This window comes from Ranitomeya variabilis, chromosome 5 (genome assembly GCF_051348905.1).
Source record: "Ranitomeya variabilis isolate aRanVar5 chromosome 5, aRanVar5.hap1, whole genome shotgun sequence".
Classification (NCBI taxonomy): Eukaryota; Metazoa; Chordata; class Amphibia; order Anura; family Dendrobatidae; genus Ranitomeya; species Ranitomeya variabilis.
The window spans coordinates 500,492,586-500,518,441 of record NC_135236.1 but is presented as its reverse complement, the minus strand read 5'-3'; the positions used below and the strand labels follow the sequence as shown (position 1 = coordinate 500,518,441).

The following is a 25,856-nucleotide window of genomic DNA, read 5'->3' as shown; positions in this document are numbered from 1 at the left end:
CTGACCTGCCATTATGATTCTCCAGGTCACTACGAGTTCATAGACACCTAACATGACTAGGTTATTTTTCACCTAAGTGGTGAAAAAAAATTCCAAACTTTGCAAAAAACAAAACAAAACAAAATTGCGCCATTTTCCGATACTCGTAGCGTCTCCATTTTTCATGATCTGGGGTCAGGTGAGGGCTTATTTTTTGCGTGCCGAGCTGGCGTTTTTAGTGATAGCATTTTGGTGCAGATACGTTCTTTTGATCGCCCGTTATTGCATTTTAATGCAATGTCATGGCGACCAAAAAAACGTAAATCTGGCGTTTCGAATTTTTTTCTCATTACGCCATTTAGCGATCAGGTTAATGCTTTTTTTTTATTGATCGGGCGATTCTGAACGCGGCGATACCAAATGTGTAGGTTGGGGGGGGGGGTTTATTGATTTATTTTGATTGGGGCGAAAGGGGGGTGATTTAAACTTTTATATTTTTTTTATTTTTTTCACATTTTTAAAAACTTATTTTTTTTTTACTTTTGCCATGCTTCTATAGCCTCCATAGGAGGCTAGAAGCAGGCACAACGCGATCGGCTCTGCTATGCAGCAGTGATCATAAGATCGCTGCTACACAGCAGAAATGCCGGTGTGCTGTGAGCGCCGACCACAGGGGGGCGCTCACAGCCACCGGCAATCAGTAACCATAGAGGTCTCAAGGACCTCTATGGTTACAATGGAGGAGCATCGCCGACCCCCGATCATGTGACGGGGGTCGGCGATGCGCTCATATCCGGCCGCACGGCCGGATGCTGTAGTTAAATGCCGCTGTCTGCGTTTGACAGCGGCATTTAACTAGTTAATAGGCGCGCGCAGATCGCGATTCTGCTCGCGCCTATTGCGGGCACATGTCAGCTGTTCAAAACAGCTGACATGTCCCGGCTTTGATGTGCGCTCACCGCCGGAGCGCACATCAAAGCGGGGGTCCCGACATGTGACGTACTATACCGTCACATGTCGGGAAGGGGTTAAAACAAAACAAAAAAAGATTAACCGGATTGCTAAACGGCGTAGCGAGAAAAAAATTAATGCCAGAATTAGGGCTTTTTTGGTCGCCATGACAATGTATTAAAATGCAATAACGGGTGATCAAAAGTATCTGCACCAAAATGGTATAATTAAAAACGTCAGCTCGGCGCGCAAAAAATAAGCCCTCACCCAACCCGAGATCATGAAAAATGGAGACGCTACGGGTATCGGAAAATTGCGCTTTTTTTTTTTTTTAGTAAAGTTTGGAATTTTTTCTTTTTAACCACTTACATAACAAATAACACAGACCTGTTTGGTTTCTCTGAACTCGTAATGCCATGGAGAATCCTAATGGCAGGTCAGTTTTAGCATTTAGTGAACCTAGCAAAAAAGCCAAACAAACAACAAGTGTGGGATTGCTCTTGTTTGGCAATTTCACCACACTTGGAATTTTTTTTCCCCATTTTTTAGTATACGACATGCTGAAACCAATGATGTCGTTCAAAAGTACAACTTGTCTCGCAAAAAATAAGCCCTCACATGGCCATATTGACGGAAAAATAAAAAAGTTATGGCTCTGGGAAGAAGGGGAGCAAAAAACGAAGACGCAAAACTGGAAAAAGCTGGTGTCATAAAGGGGTTAAGTAAATCCTTGAGTTTTCTTATTTTTAAAATGATCTCAAGCTATTCAAATGGTTAGTACAGCTTTTTATTTAGCCATTCTTTGACTAATTCTGACAAAAAATTGGAGATGTACAATGTATAGATTTACTTTATTTAAGCCTAACTGTCTGATCACTAAGAAAAAAAAACTAATGAAAATCGTATAACTATAAAAGGCCGCTTCAAACGTCCGTTTCTCCAGTACGTGTGGTATCTGCTTTCCCATGTACCAGAGATGTGTATCCACATGTACCCATTATAACCTATGGAGTTGCACACATGTCCTTGTGACCCACATGTAGACTTGTCCATTTTCTCCCACAAGCACAGATAACAAGGGCCAGTACAAGTCAATGGACCCATGCAGATAAGTACAGCACATGGATGCCATCCGTATGTTGTCCCTGTTATACGTACCGGAATAGAAATTACAGATTTTTATGTGTTAAAGATGTGCAAAGATAATAGATATGGGATAGATAGATATCCATGACATGTAGAATTGTCCAAAAAACACAGCTGATATCAAGCCTTGGTGTTAGTAATGAAGATGTCCACATTAGTTGCCCAATAATGAAAAAGAACTCAAACGCACAAATACTTGATTGAAAAAAAAACATTCCCCAACACTTTCCCTTGTTCACCACTTAAAAAAAAGAAAAAAACTTATCATGAACGTCCAACGTGTAGTCCAAGCGAATCCAGCAAAGTCCATCAGATCTGCTGTACAAAGTCTATGGAGCCTTGTTCTGACACTGCATAGGCTTTGTCAACAGCCACTTCTGGGGCACACGGTGGGTGCGAGCTGGTATTTGTAGGCTGGCAAGGGCCCAATAACCGTGGACATTCCCTGCGTGATATCTGTTCTCAGCTGTCTGTTTTACCTTTTGGTTGTACATTTTAATGACACCATTCATTCTGCCACATAGTGGACTGGAAAACGGGAACAAAATTCCAATTCGCCATCAAGTGCACCAAAGGCAGGGACTCTGCCGGTAACGTACATGTACGTCAACAGTCATGAAAGGGGCCTAAACTGGTTGCATGACCCTAGTAATCTACTGCTCTCTGGTTTTTCTCAGTTTGTCAATTTATGCCTCTGTTAGTGCTCACCTGGACTATAGTAAGTTGAAGGGAGTCTGTCTGCACAGAACGGCTGTGCATGATTTTAAGTCACTTGATGCACCCTTGGTTTGGCCAAATACATAAGTGCTCTTTTCCACCTACTTGTTTTACATGTATTGCCACCCTTCTCTGGTTCTGTTTAAGGATGAGATGGGGTTGGGGAAGATCTACTTTTAATTGGCCCCCACCATGATGCACTCCAGATGTGTGGATTTTTTTGTTTTGTTTTATGCAGTACATGTCAAAAGTTTATACGCACCTGTTCAGACAATGGTTTTCCTTATACTTGGTATGTGTGCATTGTAAATTCAGACAGAAAGCTAAAGAAAACACAAGTGAGCACATATGGAAATGAGTAAAGAAACGTGTGAAACCAACAAGAGTATGGTTTTAACCTTTGATTCCTCCATGTACCCTCATTTAGCTTTGCTATGACCACTTTACACACCATTGCCATTCTCTCAAGCAGCTTTATCAGGTATTACCTCGGATGGCTTCCAATAGTTTTGAGGGAGTTTCCCATAGGTGTTTGAGCATTTATTTGCTTTCACTCTGCGGTCCAACTTATCTCAAAGGTCCCGTTGGGCTGAAGTCGGGTGGTTATATAGCCCTTACATAACAAAGAAGTGTGTGTTTGGGTCATTGACCTTTTGCAAAAGTTGATAGTCCCACTTACTCTGTCGCCTCATTGGGGGACACAGGACCATGGGTGTTATGCTGCTGTCCACTAGGAGGCGACACTATGCATAATCTGAAAAAGATTAACTGTGGCTCCTCCTGTGCAGTATACACCCCTGGACAGCATCGGCCTTCTCCAGTTTTTGCTTAGTGTCGCATAGGAGGCACACCTAAAAGATTTTTACTCCGTTTTTTCCAACGGGATTACAGATGAAGAAAAGAGGGTCTCCTGTGAGACTCCCGGCATGGCTCCTTCCTCGGCCCCCTATTATGGGGTGCCCAGTTGAAGTAGAGATGGCTATTCCCCATGTTGCTCCTTCCCCATTCCCTCGGGTGCTGGTTCGAAGTCGAGACCCCCCCCCCCCCCCCCTCCTTCCCCAATTCCTTTTGGTTTCTGGGTCGAGGCGAGGATAAAGGCCCCTGAAGGTGACATCAGCACCCTCCTTAATCCCCCTCTGGGGGTATTAGGTTGAGACACCTCAGGTAGGGCCTGTACAGGCAGCATTCTACAGCTCCCAGCAATGGGCCAGCACACTGCGCCTGCATCCAGTGACCCCAGCCCAGCTGCGGGCTCCTGTTGGGGCCGGGGGGAGTGCAGGCAGGCATGGCACAGACACACAGGGCTCCCTGCACCCCTGTCTCTGCGGCAGCACCAGCTCTATACTGCCTCAGGGAGACCCCAACCGGGCTCCCCCTTCCGCTTATATCCCCACCACCATCCTGCCTTTAAATCCAGGGGGTCCGGTTCAGATCCGACTCTCTCCCGGACTTTCGCGCCGGCCTGGAGCCCTTCTGGGCCTCAGGCATCTAATTTAGGCCCCGGCTTCGGCCTAGCTGAAGCCGCCGCCTCCTCTCCGCCCCCCGGATGACAAATATGACACTCTATAGTGTCATAAAGGGGGTGGATCGAGACAGAAAGGGCGCGTTTTTACACAGCCTTGCCGCCTTTTTCCAGCTCTCCGCCCCCTTCTCCCTTCTCAGCAGCCATTTTTCTGCTGCAGATTAACCCTGCATCTCCCGGTCTGCAGGGCCAGGCAGCCAGTCTCCGGGGGGCACAGGACTGTGGATCTTCGGCGCTGGACCTAGGGGCACACTGGTGGGGTAAGATCACAGCTGGGTTTTTTACTCAGCTGTGAATCCATATTACCTATAGGGCTCCCCTATAGGTTTCTCTACCCCTGTAAGGTCCTCTGCCGGCAGCCCTTCTGCACTATGCCGGGCTCAAGGTCCAAGAGAACCAGGCAGAACTGTTATTATGCATTCTGCACAGCCTGTGGGACCGCTCTCCCCAGTGGCAGCACGTACCCGCATTGCCAGAACTGTATACAAACTAATGTGTCAGAGCCCCAAGAGGCCCCTGCCAATGCCTCGGTGTCTAATGCCACGCCAGAATGGGCTACTCAGATATCGCAATCTATGATGCAGTCTATAGATAACCCAACCTCCACATTGCTTCAGGCTCTGCAGGGTCATGCCTCGGCTATGACCGTTACCCAGCAAAGGGAGAGCTTGACTCAGGAACAAGATGACCCTGACACATCCACGTCTAGGTCAGGACGCAAGCGGACCCATAGATCAAGTCCATCTGCGTCATCCCATAGCACACGGTCATCCCTCTCTAGGGAGAGACACCGTAGCTCCAGGTCATCTAGACCGTCCCATTCCAGGGACAGACAATGCAGATCTCCGCAATCCCCGACCAGAGAAGGCCTCCTCCCCGGCTCACTCAGCAGGGGACGCCTCAGTGATACACAGGATTCGGAAGGCATCTGCGACTCTGACTCAGACAGGGAAACGGAGGGGTCCCTGATCCCAATCCCTCCTAGCAATACAGCGCTAGTTGAGGACATAATCTCTTCCATCCATCGGGTGCTGGACATTTCTGATCCGCCACCAGAGGCCCCAGAACACAAGATTTCCTTTGAAGGACCTCTGAAGCCGCCTAAGGTTTTCTCTAACCACCCAGAGTTTAAGGCGATCCTTAAAAAGCAGCTCTCACAGCCTGAGAAAAAAATTCGCTAATCGTAAATATCTGGAGGCAAGGTACCCCTTCCCACAAAAGGACACCAAGGAATGGACAGATCCACCCGAAGTGGACCCCCCAGTCTCTAGGCTAGCAGCACAGACCCTCCTTTCACTGCCAGATAGCTCAACCCTCAGGGACGCAGCAGACCGGCAGGTAGAACGCATGGCTCGTTCAATTTTCGAGGCAGCAGGGGCATCCCTGGCTCCCGCGTTCGCCTCAGTTTGGGCTGCCAAGGCCATACTGGCTTGGGCAAAAAATTTACAAGCTCTCCAAGCATCCGCTCCTGAGCTGTCGGACCAAGCGGTTCAAATAGCAGTTGTAGCAGACTACATGCTTCATGCAGCTCTGGATTCAGCAAGGGGAGTAGCGGGGATAGCATCAAACGCCATCACAATTCGGCGTATCCTCTGGCTGCGGTAATGGAAAGCGGACGCAGCCTTAAAGAAGTCCCTCACGCACCTCCCCTACCTCAGTGGGAGACTTTTCGGTGAACAGTTGGACACTATGATATCCAACGCTACCGGGGGTAAGAGTACTTCTCTTCCCCAACTCAAACCTAAATGCACTTACAAGAAGCGTAACCAAACTCTATTCCGATCCTTTCGGAATTCCTCGGACTGGTCCGTCTCGCGTCCAGCACAAAATTGTAACCGTTCCCCACGCAGGGACAACTCACGATCGACGCAAAGGTCGGACAAGACCTGGCAGTCAAAAGCAGGCCAGCCTAAGCCCAGAGGAGGAAAATCTCAGACTTTCTCCTCATCATGACTCACGGACTCCGGAAGACACCACACCAGTAGGCGGCCGACTTTTGCTCTTTCATCAAGTCTAGCTGACTATTACAGAAGACAGGTGGGTCAGGGAACTAGTGTCTTCCGGATACAAAATAGAGTTCACCTCAAACCCACCGGACCGATTCTTTCTCTCTGTTCCCCCAAAACCGCCAGCCAAGGCTCGTGCCTACCACCAAGCGGTCTCCTCGCTTTTTCAAGCAGGAGTCATAGTACCGTTCCCCACGACCGACCACTTCCAAGGGTTCTACTCCAATCTGTTCGTAGTTCCCAAGAAAGGAGGCAGCATACGGCCCATACTAGACCTAAAACAGCTCAACAAATATGTACGGGTCCGTCCCTTCCGCATGGAGTCCCTTCGGTCCATCATTGCGTCCATGGAGAAGGCAGAATATCTCGCCTCCACAGACATACAAGACGCATACCTGCATATACCCATTGCACCTGCCCATCAGAGGTTTCTCAGGTTCGCAATAGGCCAGGACCACTACCAATTCGTGGCTCTCCCTTTCGGACTCGCCACGGCTCCCAGAGTGTTCACCAAAGTCATGGCAGCCACCATGGACGTCCTACACTCCAGAGGCATAGTAGTCATTCCATACCTGGACGATCTACTCATCAAGGCTCCCACCTTCAAGGACTGCGAGCTCAGCGTCTCAATCACAACCGATACTCTGTCGCATGGGCTGGTTAATCAACTTATAAAAGTAATCACCAACCCCGAGTCAGTCCCTGACCTTCCTGGGAATGCTATTCAACACCTCCAGGGGTCTAGTGCTCCTTCCCAAGGACAAGGCACTGGCTCTCCGCCTAGGAGTTCGCACCCTCCTCCGCAAACCCGCTCGATCTCTCCGGTTTGCCATGAGAGTCCTCGGCAAGATGGGGGCAGCAATAGAAGCGGTCCCATTTGCCAAGTTTCACCTCAGGCCTCTCCAACTAGCCATTCTCAAGTCCTGGGACAGGAATCCCTTTTCTCTCGACAGGGAGTTCCAGCTAATGTCAACCAGGAGGTCCCTGCACTGGTGGCTCAAGCCAACCTCGCTAGCAAAGGGGAAATCCTTTCTCACAGGTCAATGGAGGGTTCTGACCACCAACGCGAGCCTGACTGGGTGGGGTGCGGTGCACCTACACCACAGGGCAAGTGGTCCCCAGTGGAAGCGACCATGCCCATCAACATCCTGGAAATTCGTGCCATCCTCCTGGCATTGAGGGCCTTCCATCACTTACTGGCAGCCTCTCACATCAGAATACAGTCGGACAATGCCACGGCTGTGGCATATGTGAATCACCAAGGGGGGACCCGCAGTACCCAGGCGATGCGAGAAGTGTCACACATCCTCCGCTGGGCGGAGGACACAGGGTCAGTTCTTTCGGCAGTCCACATTCCGGGTGTGGACAACTGGGAAGCAGACTTCCTCAGCCGACAAGGAATAGATTCGGGAGAGTGGTCTCCATCCCGAAATTTTTCGCCAGATCTGTCACCGCTGGGGGACCCCGGATGTGGACCTAATGGCATCCCACTTCAATGCCAAGGTCTCCAACTTCATGGCCAGAACACACGATCCGCGGTCGCTCGGAGCAGACGCTCTGGTTCAGGACTGGACTCAGTTCCAGCTTCTGTATATTTTTCCACCTCTCCCCCTGATATCCAGAGTGGTGAGGAAGATCAAACAAGAGGGAGTACCAACCATCCTAATTGCACCGGACTGGCCCAGACGTACATGGTACGCCAACATCGTACAACTTACAGCAGACGCCCCCTGGCGTCTCCCCGTCCTCCACGATCTTCTATCACAAGGCCCGTTCTACCACCAGAACTCAGGGGCTCTCAATTTGACGGCGTGGCCCTTGAGACCTGGGTTCTAACCCAGGCAGGGCTCTCGCCGGACGTCATTGGAACCATGATCAGGGCACGGAAGCCAGCCTCTGCCAAGATTTATTACCGTACCTGGAAAGCTTTCTTTACCTGGTGCGAATCTCGTGGCCAGATCCACTCCCATATTCCCTACCCAAAGTACTTGGTTTTCTCCAATCCGGTCTGGAGGCCAGGCTGTCGTTGGGCTCGCTTAAGAGCCAGGTGTCAGCCCTCTCAGTGCTTTTTCAAAGGCGCATTGCTACCAAATCGCAAGTAAGGACTTTCCTTCAAGGGGTTTCCCGATTGGTTCCCCCCTACAGACGACCACTAGAAACGTGGGACCTCAACCTGGTCCTGACAGCATTGCAGGAGCCACCCTTCGAACCCCTTAAGGAGGTCCCGCTCCGCCTTCTCTCCCAGAAGGTGGTTTTCATGGTGGCAATCACCTTGCTACGCAGGGTGTCTGAACTGACAGCACTCTCCTGCAGACGGCCTTTCCTGGCTTTTCACCAGGACAAGGTTGTTCTTCGTACGGTACCATCCTTCCTTCCGAAGGTTGTGTCCAACTTCCACCTCAATGAGGAAATTTCACTACCATCCCTTTGTCTGGTTCATAGAGTGGAGAAGGCTCTGCATACGCTTGACCTCGTCAGGGCATTGCGTATATACGTGTCAAGGACTGCGTCCTTCCGGAGGTCTGATTCTCTCTTCCTCCTTCCGGATGGCGGCCACAAGGGCCTGCCAGCTTCCAAAGCTACCCTTGCCAGGTATATCAAATCCACCATACAAGAGGCCTACCGCCTTAAGAATTCTCCTCTTCCAGCCGGTATTACGGCACTCTACACGGGCGGTAGGGGCCTCCTGGGCCATTCGGCACCAGGCTTCGGCACAACAAGTGTGTAAGGCGGCCACTTGGACTAGCCTACACAAGTTTACTAAACACTACAGGGTTCATACCCAGTCCTCAGCGGACGCGAGCCTTGGTAGATGTGTCCTGCAGGCGACGGTGCCCTAAGTATAGGGGCCTGTCTGCACAATATTCGTCCATTGCTTCCCACCCAGGGACTGCTTTAGGACGTCCCATGGTCCTGTGTCCCCCAATGAGGCGACAGAGTAAAGGAGATTTTTGTGTACTCATCGTAAAATCTTTCTCTTAGCCTCTAATTGGGGGACACAGCTCCCACCCTGTTGCCCTTTTCGGGCTGTTACTGTTGAGTTCTCATATTGGTCTTTGAGCTCGTACATAGTGGCCTTCTTATAGGCATGTCTATGTTATTCATGTTACATTCCTCCTACTGCTTTTGCACAAAACTGGAGAAGGCTGATGCCGTCCAGGGGTGTATACTGCAGAGAAGGAGCCACAGTTAATCGTTTTCAGATTATGCATAGTGTCGCCTCCTAGTGGACAGCAGCATAACACCCATGGTCCTGTGTCCCCCAATTAGAGGCTAAGAGAGATTTTACGGTGAGTACACAAAAATCTCCTTTTTTGCAGAGCAGATGGGATGACCTGTCCTTGCAGAACAGTGTTACCAGCACCATTACACCTCCCCTCCATGCTTCACTGTAGATACCACATACGTAGAAAACATCCTCTCATTTTGTTTCTGCATCTCACAAAGATACTGCGATTAATACAAAAAAAAAACCTCTTCATGCAACACAGATTTCCACTGATGTCCAATCCCTATGTTGCTTGACCCAAACAAAACTTCTGTTTGGGATCTTTTAGTACTGTCTCCTTTGCAGTAATTAGACTAAATGCCTCCTTCTCTAGACTGCTGATTTTGAGGTGTATACTTCTTTGTGAATCATTTATATTTTAGGGCTTTTGCCTGATGTGCTGTCAATTTGCGCATTCTGATAATGCTGATGAACTTATTTTCTGCGGCAGAGGTAATTCTTGGTCTTCCTTACGTGGGCTAGTCCTCATGAGTGCCAGTGTCATCATAGCAATTGATGGGTTTTCATAACTGCACTTGATAATGCCTTCAAGATTTTAGCAATTTGCTATATTCACTGACCTTCATGCATTAAGGGCTGTTATTTCTCAGTATTTAGTGAAGTGGTTCTTGCCATATTGCAGCTTAGAACAGTTGAGGAATAGGGCCCAGAATAGTTTTATACCAACACTGCCTCTGCAAAACACACCTGATGGTGTCAAACACTTTCTGAAGGCCTGAGAGTCCACAACTGAACTATTGACAAAACCTATCTGTACAGTGGAAGTCCTTCCAGGTGACTACCTGTTCTATCTGCTTGAGGAAAAGCCAATAAGTTGTAAAGATGTCATTGGAGTAAGGCCACGTACAGTATTTGGTATTTCACATCAGTATTTGTAAGGCAAAACCAGGAGTGGGTGATAAATGCACAAGTGGTGACGTGTTTCTATTATACTTCTCTCCTGCTTGTTCCACTCCTGGTTTTAGCTTACAAATACTGATGTGAAATACTGAACATGTGAACGTGGCCTAAAAGGGGAGTATATTGAGGAATCAAAGGTTTAACACACATTCTGGATACTTTCACTGTTACTTTACTCCTTGTTTCCATATGTGTGCCTTTGTGATTTTTCTAGCTTCAATTTGAATCCACAATGTGCACATTCCAGTAAGAGCAAGGGAATTATTTGTATGAAAAGGTCTGTGCAAACCTTTGACTAGTACGGTGTGTTATAGAACAGTACTGTGCACAAGTTTTTAGGCAGTTGTAGCAAAAACATTGCTTTAAAAAAATAGAAATATTAACCCCTTCATGACGGAGGTATTTTCGGTTTTGCGTTTGTCCGGTTTTCGCTCCCCTTCTTCCCAAAGCCATAATTTTTTTTTCTTATTTTTCTGTCAATATGGCCATGTGAGGGCTTGTTTTTTGCAGGACGAGTTGTACTTTTGAACAACGACACCATTGGTATTAACTAGCGATGAGCGAGTATGCTTGTTACTCGGGTTTTCCCCAGCACACCCGGGTGGTCTCGAGTATTTTGTTCTCGGAGATTTAGTTTTTGGCAACCCAGCTGCATGATTTACGGGTGATAGACCGCTTGAATACTTGTGGGGATTCCCTAGCAACCAGGCAACCCCCACATGTACTCATGCAGCTGCTTTGACAAAAACTAAATCTCCAAGCACTCTCAAATACTCAGAGACCACCCAGGCGTGCTCGAGAAAACCCGAGCAACGAGTATACTCGCTCATCACTAGTATTAACATATCATGTCCTGGAAAACAGGGAAAAAATTCCAAGTACGGTGAAATTGGGAAAAAAAAAAAGCGCGATCCCACAGTTTTTTTTGTTTTGCTAGGTTCACTAAATGCTAAAACTGACCTGCCAATATGATTCTCCCGGTCATTACGAGTTCATAGACACCAAACATGTCTAGGTTCTTTTTTATCTAAGTGATGGGGGAAAAATAAATCCATTCTTTTTATTTAAAAAAAAAAAATAATAATTCCGATACCCGTAGTGTCTCCATTTTTCGTGATCCGGGGTTGGGTGAGGGCTTATTTTTTGTATGTAGAGCTAGAATTTTTGATACAAATTTGTTGCAGATACGATTTTTTGATCAACCGTTATTACATTTCAATGCGATGTCACGGTGACAAAAAAAGGAATTCTGGCGTTTTTGCCTTTTTTTTTTTTTTTTTTTTTTTTTTTTCTCTCGCTTTGCCGTTTAGCGATCAGGTTAATCTTTGTTTTTGTTTTTTTGTTAGGGCGACTCTGAACGCAGCGATACCAAATGTGTATATATATATTTTTTTGTTTTTTTTTGTTCATTTTTATTTTTATTTTGAATGGGGCGAAAGGGGGGTGACTTGAACTTTTCTACTTCGTGTGTGTGTGTATATGTGTGTGTGTGTGTATGTATGTATGTATATATATATATATATATATATATATACATACCGTATTTTCCGGCGTATAAGACGACTTTTTAACCCCCGAAAATCTTCTTAAAAGTCGGGGGTCGTCTTATACGCCGGGAATCGACTTGTACGCCGGTGTATATGGTGGGTGGGGAGGGGGAGTGATCCTGATGACGAGGGGGCGTCTCACAGGAAAGTGAGTAATCCCCATTACCTTATCCTAGCGGTGCAGCGTGGGGGTGTCAGTGCTGGGAGCGGCGGCGGCTGCTGTGTTCTGGTGCGGCGGCTCCTCTTCTGTGTGGGGCCTCTGTGCTGTGAGGTGGCGGCGGCAGCGGCGTATCTTTATCCAGTTGGGGCTCCTCCGGCATCTCCTTAGCCCTGGAGGCCCCGCCGCAACTCCATCGGTGCAATGTGGTGGCCTCCGGGAAAATGGCCGCTGCTCAGATTCAGATCTCGTGTCCCGAGATTTCGGGACGAGATCTGAATCTGAGCAGCGGCCATTTTCCCGGAGGCCACCGCATCGCACCTATTGAGCTGCCTCCAGGAAAATGGCCGCTGCATTGCACTCATGGAGTTGCGGCGGGGCCTCCAGGGCTAAGGAGATGCCGGAGGAGCCCCAACTGGATAAAGATATGCCGCCGCCACCGCCACCGCACAACACAGAGGCCCCACACAGAAGAGGAGCCGCCGCACCAGAGCACAGCAGCCGCCGCACCAGAGCACAGCAGCCGCCGCACCAGAGCACAGCAGCCGCCGCCGCCACTCCCAGCACTGAGACCCCCACGCTGCACCGCTACGATAAGGTAATGGGGGATACTCACTTTCCTGTGAGACGCCCCCTCGTCATCAGGATCACTCCCCCCCCCCCAAAAGGCACATATTCACCGGCCCTATAAGACGACATAGGGTGTATAAGAAGACCCCCGACTTTTAAGAAGATTTTATATTTTAACTGGTAAAGTTGGGGGGTCGTCTTATACGCCCAGTCGTCTTATACGCCGGAAAATACGGTATATATATATATATATATATGTGTGTGTGTGTATCTTTTTTTTTTTTTACATTTGTTTGCACTTTTGGCATGCTTCAATAGTCTCTAACGATGGGCAGATTTGACGTGATTGCCACAATCGCATGTTAAATGCCGCTGTTTGCGTTTGACAGTGGCATTTAACGGGTTAATAGCTGCGGGCGGATTGCGCTTCCACCCGCGTCGGTTCCGGGCACATGTCAGCTGTTCACGGTCGAAGCCCACATCAAAGGGAGGGAGTCCAACGTGGGCGTACTATTACACCCAACGTCGGAAAGGGATCACTCATTTATTTTTATAAATTAGCAAAGTGAATGTACAAAATAAAAATCTAAATCAAACCGATTAACTGTTGTGACCACCTTATCTTCAAAACCACATCAATTCTTCTAGGGGTTTGTGCAGAAGTATACCAAATCCGAACACTGCTAATGTGCGGGCTTGCCCTAGTTCTCCCAAGCTGTGTCATAGTAATGGGAGAGCTGCAGTCAGTCCGAGATTGGACTGAAATCCTTGTACATCTGCCTGAGTACTAAGTCTGTCATATAAAGATAAATTTATGTTCAGGTGTCTGCATAACCAATAATACCAAACACATGGTGATCGTATTCATATGTTGTTTGAAATATAGTCATTAATAAAAACAGCTGTGTAACGGGCTTAAAACTTGGTGAGGAACAGCCAAACTCTGTTCCAAAGGTGAGGTTGTGGAAAAGAGTTTCAAGTCATATACTGGGCACAGCAGCAATGTCTCTCCCAGGCAAAGATTTCAAACCAGACTAGTGCTCCATTACATGCTATTCAAGCTCTTTTGATGAAGCATCAAGAAATCTGAAATATCATTTAAATCTGAAATATCTGGCAGTTCCCATAACTCAAAGGCAGTAACCAGTGGGACCCACCTATACTCTTATCTACTCGTGACGTCTGACCACAAGTGGTCTCCATGGAATAATTGCAGCCAAAAAGCCATACCTTTTCTCTACAAAACATGGCCAAGTGACCTAACTATGCCCAAAAGCATAGGAATTGTCATGCAGAAAAATGGCAGCAACTGCTGTGGACTGACGAGTCAAAATTTGAAAAATTTGGTTCTAACAGAACACAGTTTGTTCTCCGAAATTTGCAACTGTTGGTGTTTTCGTGCCAGTTTTGCCCAGCTCTCCCAAAATGGGAGGAGCTGGCGTGGAGTGGGTATGTGATTCCAAAGCTTGTCTAATTCATGATTGGCTATATTGTACCTTATGCCAAATATGTTACTTTAGTCCCTGAGTGGAGTAAGAGTATGTGCACAGTATTTGCTGCAGACAGTTCTGATTCCAAATCATGACTTTTGTCGAAAAGGCACGGCATTATAAAATGTTTTTTTTTTTGTTTGCTTTTTTTTTTATGCTTTTTTTTTTCTTCATTAGAATGGGTGAAAAATGCTGAAATAACGGACATGCTGCTTAAAATCTGAAAGGGAAAAAAAATAAGCAACGTGCATGATATTTCAGGCATCTCAGTCACTGGCAAAAAAATGCGATGTGTTAACTTAACCTAAGATTTCTGGTGACGTGCATACCAGGAGTGAGCTTCTTAATAAGCTGGGGTCACACTTGCGAGTACCTCACATCAAGTCCTGGCACTGCCACTGGCACTCAGGACTGGAGCATGCTGCTGCATAGAAATACATGCAGCCGCATACTCAGTCCCGAGTGCCGGGACTTGATGCGAGAGACTCGCGTGATTCTCGCATTGAACTCACAAGTGTGACCCCGGCCTAAGGCTACTTCCACACTAGCGTTTTTTTGCATACGTAGCAATGCGTCGTTTTGGCGAAAAAACGCATCCTGCAAAGTCGTCTGCAGGATGCGTTTTTTCCCCATAGACATTTGCGACGTATTGACACACGTCACAACCGCGTCGTGTTGTGGCGGACCGCCAGCCGCAAAAAAACGTTACATGTAACGTTTTTTTGTGCCGACGGTCCGCCATTTCCGACCGCGCATGCTTGGCCGAAACTCCGCCCCCTCCTCCCCGCACCTCACAATGGGGCAGCGGATGCGTTGAAAAACAGCATCCGCTGCCCCCGTTGTGCGGCGCTTGCACAGTGTGCGTCAGTACGTCGGGCCGACGCAGCGCGATGGCCCCGTACCGACGCAAGTGTGAAAGTAGCCTTAAGCTGAAACTTCTGACTCCAACAGCCCCACCCCTCCTTAAGACCAGTATGAACAACGCTAATTTTGATGAATCTGCCTACACGTACTGGAGACACTTGCACTCACAGACCCAATTAAATCTATTGGTCAGTGTTTCCACGCTTGTGTCTTTAGCCTTTGTTGGTTAGTAAAAATAGGGGGGACCCACGTTGTGGGGTTTTTGTTGAAGGGTCCCCCTTTTTACTAACCAGAAAAGGCAAAGCTGTGAGCTGTTAATAGGCTGGGAACTTTTTATGGCTAGTGGCCCCTTCCCAGAATAATAGCAGCTTTACATCAGCTGGTTAGTAACATTGTACTGGATTCTCCAGCCACGGTACATTGCCCACTGATGGTACTGTTTTTTTCCAGTACCGGAAATATCAGGTTGTGTGAAAGAGACCTAAGAGAGGTCCAGACCTTCAGGTGAGGTACCACTTAATTTATTTGGGGCCTGACTGAAACAGCCGAGCGCTGTACACTGCTGTATCCACCAGTCCTATAGAGTGGTAACTCTCATGTTTGTTTGACCACATGTTCACTACCTGGGCACAGCGATCGGACATTGAGCTCCTGTTCTGTGGAGTATGCCCCCACTTTTTCGGGTTCATTTTATTTTTATTTTTTTACACCTGTATAAACTTGTGTACACTTTTCTCTCAGTGGGAGTTATAAGTTCATAAACTACAATTGGAGAAATGATTGAAGACAGTCTACAAAGGGGCATTTTCAGTATTAATCCCACTCCTTCAATGTAATACCAGCCGCTAAATAAGTTGGGATCTCTCCATTGACTTTCATTTTTATATTATAGCCACTGCAAAGGATAGACAATGAGCTGGATCTTCGAGGGGAACAACATCACATGGGCAACTTCCCATTCCACCACTCTCACCCTGTGCCTGCATTGCCCCATTCAGTGCCCATGCATTACCTCTCCCATGATGCACTGCACCAGGAGCTTTCCTTTCCAGTGGTAAGTTTGCCACACATATACCTGGCGGCTGACTGAACGTTTGGGTTGTTCTACCTACCTTATAAAGTAGGTTGATAATTCCACTCCTCCTGTACGGTGTATGTGGTATGTCCATATTGCAGGTCTTTGTTGGAGGGCTTTATGCGACTCGTTTATACTGTTTGAGATTAGATTTAGACCAACTTGTATAGTGATGTAAAACTAATGGCTACTGTTTGTACGGGGCCATCCTATCCTTAGGCTAGACTTGTTAATGCTAATTTACATTTTCTACCTTATGATTGTGTTCTCTGTCCTGTATTCCTTCTAGCCATACGCTCATCTGATGCCACGGCGACTAAATGCCCAACGGTATCGCCTGCATCAACCACTGCCACCTCCTGCACTGCCTCCTTCATATTATCCTAGTTTTCTGCCCTACTTCCTGTGAGTATTCTTACTGCATATCTGAGCTTGCGTTTGCCATGTCTTGTAGCAGCAGGATGGCGCTTATTGCCAGCAGTTTTCTGAGTTCAAAAGTCTTCTTGCAGCTCCATGCTCCCTGTATCGCCCACTTCTGTGGGCCCATCTATCAGCCTGGATTTGGATGTGGATGACGTGGAAATGGAGAACTATGAGGTCAGCTTTGTCTAACATTAGATTTTATAATGTAGCTCTTACTTTCCTCTGCCAGTAATTTTTGACGATCACTGTTTTTCGTTTTTCTTTTTTTTTTGTTTCCTAGGCACTGCTTAATTTAGCTGAACGCCTAGGAGAAGCAAAGCCACGTGGACTCACCAAAGCCAACATAGAGCAGCTTCCATCTTATCGCTTCAACCTTGAAAGCCACCAATCGGAGCAAACCCTGTGAGTAGCTGTGCGTCATTTGTGTCACTAAAGACTCTGTTTTTAGTAATATTGTACAATAATGACTATCAAGTGCATTGCACCCGTATAGATAATAGCCAAATAAAAGGGAAATTTGCAATTTGGAGCCCATAACAGCAGTAGATCTGATCTAGCGGAAGGTAAATTTTGGGCTACAGTGCCCAGATCTGTTCACTAATGCTTCAGGTTACATGTTTCTACTTTTTTTTTTTTTTTTTTAACTTAGAATTTGTCTGGTGTAGAAAACAGGTTTTTTTTGTTTGTTTTTTTTAATAGAGTTGGTTAACTTATTAATCCTTTTTACTGGAGTGAGCAGCAGCTACTAAGTGTTCTCCGCTGTGGAGGAATATGCACATCCGTGCATTACATGGACAGCGAGCTTATTGATTTTAATAGGCGCTGCAGTCATGCTTTATTTTCCCGCAAATTACAGCATATCGTAGATCCTGTTTTAGGACCCATGCAACATTATAGTATAGTCCACCTCCTTCCCGCACAGATCTGCTTGATTTCTTTACATTTTTCCTGGTGACCTCCAGCTGTATAGACCTCACTTTAGAGGGGTTATGCACTACTAGGGCAACCACCTTCTTAAAGTAAATGTTCGGCCTCAATAAAATAATAAAGCCTATACTCTACTCCCGTGGCGCCTCCGTTCCAGCGGTCCCGGGGCGGTGATGCGGTGGAATGACACATGATGCCCAGTGACCAATCAGTGCTGGCGCCACTGTCTCCGCCTTCAGACAAACTGAACATTAAAGGGAGCCTGTCAGCAGGATTGCGCACAGTAACCTACAGACAGGGCCATTATACTGACTAAAATGATACCTTGGTTTGTGAAATCCATCTGGTGGTTGTTCTTTAATCTTTATTTTCAGTTTTTAGTTAATGATCTGCTCGTGCTCAGGGGCGGCCTGGGGGGGGGGTCAGTATGTGGAGCGCTGATTAGATATTCATAATGCTGCCTGCTGACAGGTCACTGATCCCACCCTGACCTGCCCCCTAGTTTGCATAATGAATACCTAACATACTGAAGAAAAATTGGAGCACCACATGAAGAGCCCCCCACCACGGTCACCCCGGGGCACGAGCATATCATTAACACAAAAGTGAAAATAAAGATTACACAACAACCACAAGACAGATTTCATCAACCAAGGTATTATTGTAATCAGTATACCGGCGCCGACCTGACGCTGTCTGTAGGTTACTGTGCACAATCCTGCTGACAGGTTCCCTTTAAGATGAAGTCCAGGCTACAGCTGCAGCCCAGACATCCTCTTCATGTTCAGTTTGTATGAAGGCGGAGACGGTGACCCAGCTCTGATTCGGCGTCACGTGTTACAACAACCGCACAGGATCCCCGGGGAGAGCGAATGCTGACACCACGGGAACAGAGCCAGCACGAGAGGGGAGTATAGGCTTTATTATTTTATCGGGGCCGAACATTTATTTTAAGAAGGGGTTATCTTAAGAGTGGACAGCCCCCTTTAAGTTGCTTACAATAATAATGTATGATATGTGAAGCTATTTTTTTTTTATACTTTCAGGTGTGTGGTGTGTTTTAGTGACTTTGAAAGTCGGCAGCTCCTCAGAGTGTTACCTTGTAACCACGAGTTCCACGCAAAATGTGTTGACAAGTGGCTCAAGGTATGTTCCCTAGTGTGTAAGATGAAAAAGGGGTCCATCTTGTTGCAGTAAAGATGATATTAAAGCGCATTAAAAAAAATGTGGACAAGACCAGCACTCCTGTAGCATTAACTTAATGTGAAGGTGTACATATGCCATGGGAAATATGTGGGACGTATATACGTACAATATGCATCAGTACACTGCAGTCAATACATGGATTTCACTGCTGCTACATGTAAAAAATGTGCAAGGTACTTCATACAAATAGATGTATCTGAGCCATCCACCAGTGACAATGTGAACTCGTAGTACCCTAAACTCTGTTGGGTAACCTCAATATATGTAAAACCAGACCCCAAATGTACGGGGGGAAGAGGGGCTTTGGCTCCGCTATAATTAAAACTTGTCTGGGAAAGCTTGGTAGAAAATGGTGGTTTCGCCAAACAATTTAAAAAAATAAAAATATGAGCACTCATAAATTATTAATCTAATGTGAAGTCGCACAAAAGCTTTGCCCTAAATTCAGACATGTATACCTATACTATGCATCAGCACACTGCAATCAATGAATAGATAAATTCTACTATTGCTAAACATGTAAAAAAAACATTATGTATTTAGGTAACCTTTTTGTATTAAAAGAAATGCGCCCTGATCCATCCATATTTTTTTTTTTTTTTTTTTGTCCCAGCCAAGCTTTATTTAGCACGAAGTCAGATCCTATTTCTTTACCCAGATCATTTGAGTCTTTGTCGTTAGCGTCTAGGGTCCATCCCAATAGGTCATCTTGTTTCTGATAATGGTTTATTCATTTTTTTTTTTTTTTTTTTTTTTTAATCCAAAAATCGTTATTAATTAGTTCATGTTCTTGTGTGTTGCAATAAGAACCATAATTTGGCAATTTATGAGTATAAAATACTAATATGTACAATTCTCTGTAATTAATACTCAATATCACGGACCCTAAATTCTGGTAGTGTACCATAACATAAATCATAGAGACAAACGTGTGAGGTAACCATACACAATAAAAGTATTCCTTTAAAGTAAACAGCTTTTATTTAAAAAAAAAAAAAAAAACTTATACATACATCAAGTTAGCCCAACACTGGCACCACATACCAATAAGGAAGCATAAAAAAAGATTATATAGATATATTCTACAAAACTCAGCAAAAGAGTAATTGCATAGTATATAGAATATATACTCGAGTATAAGCCGACCCCCCCCTAATTTTGCCACAAAAAAACTGTGAAAACTTAATGACTCGAGTATAAGCCTAGGGTAGGAAATACAGCAGCTACTGGTAAATTTCAAAAATAAAAATAGATACTAATAAAAGTAAAATTAATTGAGACATCAGTAGGTTAAGTGTTTTTGAATATCCATATTGAATCAGGAGCCCCTTATAATGCTCCATACAGTTCATGATGAGCCCCATAAGATGCCCCATATAATGCTGCACAAAGGTTAATAATGGCCACATAAGATGCTCCATAGAAACCTGTGCCCCATATAATGCTGCACAAAGGTTGATTATGGCCTCATAAGATGCTCCATAGATTATGCCCCATATGCTGTTGCTGCGATTAAAAAAAAAAAAAAAAAAAATCACATACTCGTCTCTCAGGCCCTAGGCACTTGCGATATTCACCCTTCCCCGTTCCACCTCCGGGCACTAACCACATCATCGTGCCTTCTGACCACCTGAACAGTCACAGCCAGAGGACATGGAAGATGGAGCGGTGCCCGGCGGTGGAACGGGCACAGGTGAATATCGCGCAATGCTAACCCTCCTCTGTTATACTCACCTGCTCCCAGCGCAGTCCCTGCTTCTCAGTGATAGGTGGTCTCCGGGCATCGTCAGCTTGTTCAGGTGTTCAGTGGTCACTGGTACCGCTCATTAAAGTAATGAATATGCGTCCATATTCATTACTTTAATGAGCGGTACCACATGACCGCTGAACACAGGAAGAGCTGCGGGCACCGGAGAAACAGGAACTTGCAGAGATGCGCCGGGAGCAGGTAAGTATGATTTGACAGCTGCCGCTCCCCCGTCGACCCCCTGGGACAACAACTCAAGTATAAGCAGAGAGGGGCACTTTCAGCCTAAAAAAATGGGCTGAAAATCTCGGCTTATACTCAAGTATATACGGTAAATCAAATATCACTATAGTATACTAATCAGTGTAACATCATACTAGTCTCCCAATCCAAGCTAGACATCAAGGATAATGAACCAAACATGCATGATAAAATATTTTAAAAGGTACCGTTACCAAGGCTACAGTGTGGTGCCAGGGACCCCTACGCGCGTTTCGGCGCTCAAGCCTTCTTGCGGGGGCAGTTGTGTGTAGCAATAGTAAAATTCATGTAATCTTTGATTACAACTCGCTTGTTTTACTTTCAATCTTTTTATTTTAATCCTGTCCTGATCATGACTAATCACCCCCGTAAACAGATGAAAATTGGCCCACAAAAGACCATCCATTAATAGCCCCAAGCATATATCACATGCTGCATTGACCATTATTGGAATTACCATTGGAATGGTCTTAAGAGTTGTGTGAACTGTTCACATTGTGTTATGTCTTCGCTACATGAGCGTCATGGCGGAGTGACTGATCTGTTGTGCGCTTGTTGTCATCACCTCACTGACCCCAGTAATGCATATTGGGGGTTCCTTGTTTTGATAATGAAAATATCACTGCCAGCATGGATTAATTGAAATGCACTGAAAGCTCTGTGCACAATTCCACCAGCTCCAAGCATTATACAATTTACATAGATGCCTAACATGTGACTAATGAGATTTCTTCAGAAAAAAATGTACTGAACCTATATTGCGTTCACTGCAGTAATGACTGTGTTTTGTCTCTTTCAGTCCAACCGCACATGTCCCATCTGCCGGGCTGATGCCTCTGAAGTTCACAGAGATGGGGATTGAGGACCGCAATTTTCCCTCTTGCCTCCTGCCGGTGCACAAACCCAGAGGGATCAATACAAAATAAACCAGCCTCCTTGCCTGACTCGGATGCTTCAGCTTCCCCCTCCACCTGCACTAGTCCTTACGGCTAGGACACAGCAGCTTTGGATCTGGAGGTGGTGACGAGTCACACATTCCACTGTCTCCATCCTAGTACCTCTCCACCCCAATACTTTCCAACAGTGCCCCTTCCTTATGTATTTCAGTTGTGGGCATTGGGAGGGATTTGAGGTGTGTATGAGATGAATTGGGTTGTAAATGAGAGACCGTTTCTCTCATTTCCTTTCCTCTGACAGTAGCCGAGGCTAACAGGAAAAGACTGGGTCATTGTGGCCAGTGCTAGCCCCCAAAAAGGGGACCTTGAGGCATTACCAGGGGCTCCCTGTTTGCAAAAATTAACTTCTGTCAGTCCCTAAGTTGAGGGAAGTGTCACAGCTGCTTATTTAAATATGTTTGCACTGATGCCCTAGCGGGCAGTTTTATTTTCTTTTATTGCATTGGACCAGATTTTATGCTCCACCTCTATCATTTGCTGCCATCAGACGCATCTGCGGTCGGAGGTTATTGTGTATTTGGCATTAATCTCCGGATTTCTATTTCGTTCTCTTTAACGTTCCTCCGCCTTCTCAGTCCGCCAGAAAGTAGCGTGCTGTGCAATGTGCTGGAGGGCAGAGTCCCAATAAGACCTTTAGCGTCAGATTTGATTTTCTTCTCTCCACCCAGTGATAACTCGTAGCTTTTGCTCCCTGGAGGTATACAGGAGACCATTTATATGTTTATCACCAGCTTTTTCCTTTCATACCAGCCTGATGGCCATGTGCCACTTGACGTGTATTTGAAGCTTCAGTTGCTGGAATTCCTTTTTTCCTTTCTTGACCTGTTGAGCATATGTGTTGTGTGGACCAGTCCGGAGGTGCAGGGCTCTTTTTTCGCCCATGTTCTCCTCCGTTCCGTCTGGTGGTAGAAGCCCTGGTAATGCCTCCTCAGTGTATTTTGTTAAGCAGCAGGTCACACAATTGCAGGCTGGTGTGTGATTACAGGGTACACTCTGTTGCACGCCAAGCTGTGTTTTAGTGAGCGTGTTGCACTTGGCACCCGCATTTTCCCCCACCCCAGTCTCTGTGTTGACAGTAGCGCAGGGGCACATGGGCGAGCGGCTGCCTTATTTACTGATTTATATCTGTTTTTGTTCAAGTTTGCATGATAGAACAGCAATGAATTCAACACAAGAGCCAGCCAACCATTTCTGATCTGTGTGCGCGTCTAAACGGTCAGGCAGAAAGAATCTGTCTTAATGTTTCACAATATGCATGTCTGAGCAGCTTGGAATATGGTATCTGCTAACCCTTGGCCGTCTGTGAAGTGACGTGAAGGGGGGTGGGGGGCTGGGACAAGCATTATATAGGATTATGTATCATGCTGAGCTGATTCCTGCTGTGCACTTGTTCGCAAGCAGAAGGCACCTGAACTGTTTTTTGGGGATTTGAATGTCTCGTTGCCTGCAAAGGTCACACTCGGGCAGGGATTGTGCGATGGGGTGTTCCGAGGCCAAAACTTAATTAGTTTATAATACTGGCCCTCTAGTATATTACAGCGTAATAACGTGTGGAAATATATTACTATGTTAATGGCTAATTCTACATACAACTGGTTTCATAATGTTAGTGTAATCCACATCACAGCTAGAAAGCGAGAAACTCGTGCAAATCACCACTGCTGTAACCTGTAGTAAATTGGGGTTGTAATTCTAGACGTATAGTTTCACAGGCTGTCGAATCAATACCTGATAAAGCAATGTTCTATTACCTGTCTGTGGAGTGGTGGCTTTGCAGCCCTCTTTATTTTGGGGCTAGTAACCAGTGTTTTTGGATTTTTGTTTAGACAGTACTACAATTTTTATTTTTTTTTCTTCTTTACTTTCTTCTGCCCTTCTTTCTGTGCATAGTAACTTCTCCCCCTTCGGCCACTGTTTGGCTGTAGATGTCTTCCTCTCCACTGACCACTTCACTGTTCTCACTGTTGACAATTCTGGAAATAGACTGCAGCTGGATACATATAACTAAATCTATATTTATTATAGTATTTACATGGCTAGTGTGTTTCCAATCCATTGTGCTTGTCCTTTCATAAGTCACTACTAAATGTGGTTCATATGTTTCCTGGTCCACTACATGGGATCACGGGAAGACTGGGTGGTGGACACTTCTTGCCTTACAGAACGGCAGCACATCAGGTTTCAAGCCATATGCTGGCAGTGAGAACAGTGGAAAATTCAACTGTTCATATGCTGGAGCATGATTGTATCTGCTATTTTCTTTCCACCCTCACAATAGAGTAACAAAAAATAAACGTTTTGTAAACTGCCACATTGGGGCTAGTGGAAGAAGGTAGTAGTGATTATAGCAGAGAAACTGGACTGAGAACTTGTTTTACAGCACACGTTACCAAAGGTCTTACTGTATATAATAACACTTCAGACTTCTCAGCAGACTCACCCCACTATAGCAGTATCTGCTGCCTATCTCAGAACGCCCCTTGCCTGGTGGAGATGTCTTCGGTCAACCCAGATGAGGCCCTCTCCAGCAGAAAAGGACTTGTCTCTCTATCCACTCTCTGCTGCACTGTATTACATATGTACGGTTCTTCCACTAATCTCAGTAGGAACCCCACAACTATAGTACAAGTGCTGTGAAGCTCTAGGAAAGCACTTGGCACTTCATTATCAGTCTGCTTAAGTAATACCCATTGATTTAGGATGTCCGTGATTGCTGCATAGATGCCACTTTTTTAATCTCTATATATGTTCTTTTAAACACCCCTATGGTGGGATATAGTGGATTGTTTACTGTATCATCCTAACCTCCTGGACCCCATACTCACACTGGGCTTGATTGATCTCAATTTTTTTCCCTCCCACTAACATTCCTGCCCCCCCAGAGATGTGGCTTCCCTTACTCAGGGTCCCGGAGGTGTCTTCTGTGTTAGATTTGTATATCTATATGTGTGCGTATACATATAGATATATATCTATATATAAACTTTTTATTTTTGGCTTTTGGTACTTGCACATTTACTGGTTACCTCATTTCCCATGTATGTATTTGAAAAAAAAAATGCTAATATATAGAAATGGTTCTTGAAGCTATCAAAGTGTGTTTCTTTTCCTCCGTTCCATTGGAATAATATTGGTTTGTAGCATTTAACATTACCTAGTAATATTGTATTATATATATATGTGTATACTGATTGAAATTTTTAACAGATTTGTACTTTTTTTAAAATGAAAGTTGCTAGTTTTGCTTGACCTGGTAGTGCAATCATTTATTTTTTTTAATGTTGTGGCTGAATTGAGAGGGTTCACTAATAAATGTACAAGGACAATACTGGAGTCTCTTGGTTTCTTCTTTAGGTTCATGTTTTTCTATACATATTAATACCCCAAACAAAAAGCATCTATATTCCATTATGTGAAAAAGAAAACCGAGCCCAAGTGGAGTCACTGGATGGACATCTATCTCTAGTTCTTCCTATGAACCCATGCCGATCTAAGTCATTCGTTGCTGAAAATTGGCCAAGACTACATATGAGTATTTTCACTAATTAGCTGAAACATTAAATACACATGCTCAATACTGTGCAGGTGCCCAAATGCTGACAAACTCCTACCCATACAGGCATGGACTCTTATTATATCTGAAGTTTTCCTAAGGTGTCCAGAACAAACAGGATTCCCCTGTTCCTTATTACTGAACAGCTGCCAAGATTAAAGAATCACACTGGCGTTTTTATTGTTTTATTTCACCACCAGAGTGAGATCAATAGTGTAAGGTCCTTGGCGGCTGATAAGTATATTACCAAGGACGTCTTCTGTTATCAGCATTGCTCTGGTCATCTCCTGTTGGTTGTGACTAGCTGGATCACTCCAGTGTTTGCTGGGTGGTCTGGAAGTCATTACTCCATGTAAATCTATAAGAACCAGGACAAAGTTCTCGTAGATTATTATTGAGAAATTGTGACCATTTTAGATCTGAATTGTGGTCAGTCAGAAGCTGCTGTCACAAGATGGTGTATTAGCACCTGAGCAGCTTTTGGGAAGAGTAAAAGATGACCAAAATAAACAGAGACCACTCCTCTCTGCTTCACACCTGAATGCACTTAGTTGTACATATATTGCATAG

At 45.6% G+C, this 25,856-nt stretch overlaps 1 protein-coding gene across 9 annotated transcripts in view; it reads left to right on the top strand.

Annotated features, from left to right (window-relative positions):
* Nucleotides 1–25,061, top strand: part of RNF44 (ring finger protein 44) — a 65,523-nt gene extending 40,462 nt beyond the window's left edge. For all 9 annotated transcript variants that reach the window (XM_077265700.1, XM_077265694.1, XM_077265698.1 and 6 more), the window contains exons 6-11: nucleotides 16,031–16,192; nucleotides 16,503–16,618; nucleotides 16,723–16,810; nucleotides 16,917–17,038; nucleotides 18,610–18,709; nucleotides 21,577–25,061. In XM_077265700.1, coding sequence (XP_077121815.1) covers nucleotides 16,031–16,192; nucleotides 16,503–16,618; nucleotides 16,723–16,810; nucleotides 16,917–17,038; nucleotides 18,610–18,709; nucleotides 21,577–21,639 — 651 coding nt within the window. In that variant the 3' untranslated portion in view covers nucleotides 21,640–25,061. The remainder of the gene's footprint in view (nucleotides 1–16,030; nucleotides 16,193–16,502; nucleotides 16,619–16,722; nucleotides 16,811–16,916; nucleotides 17,039–18,609; nucleotides 18,710–21,576) is intronic.
* The last annotated feature ends 795 nt before the right edge of the window (nucleotides 25,062–25,856 follow it).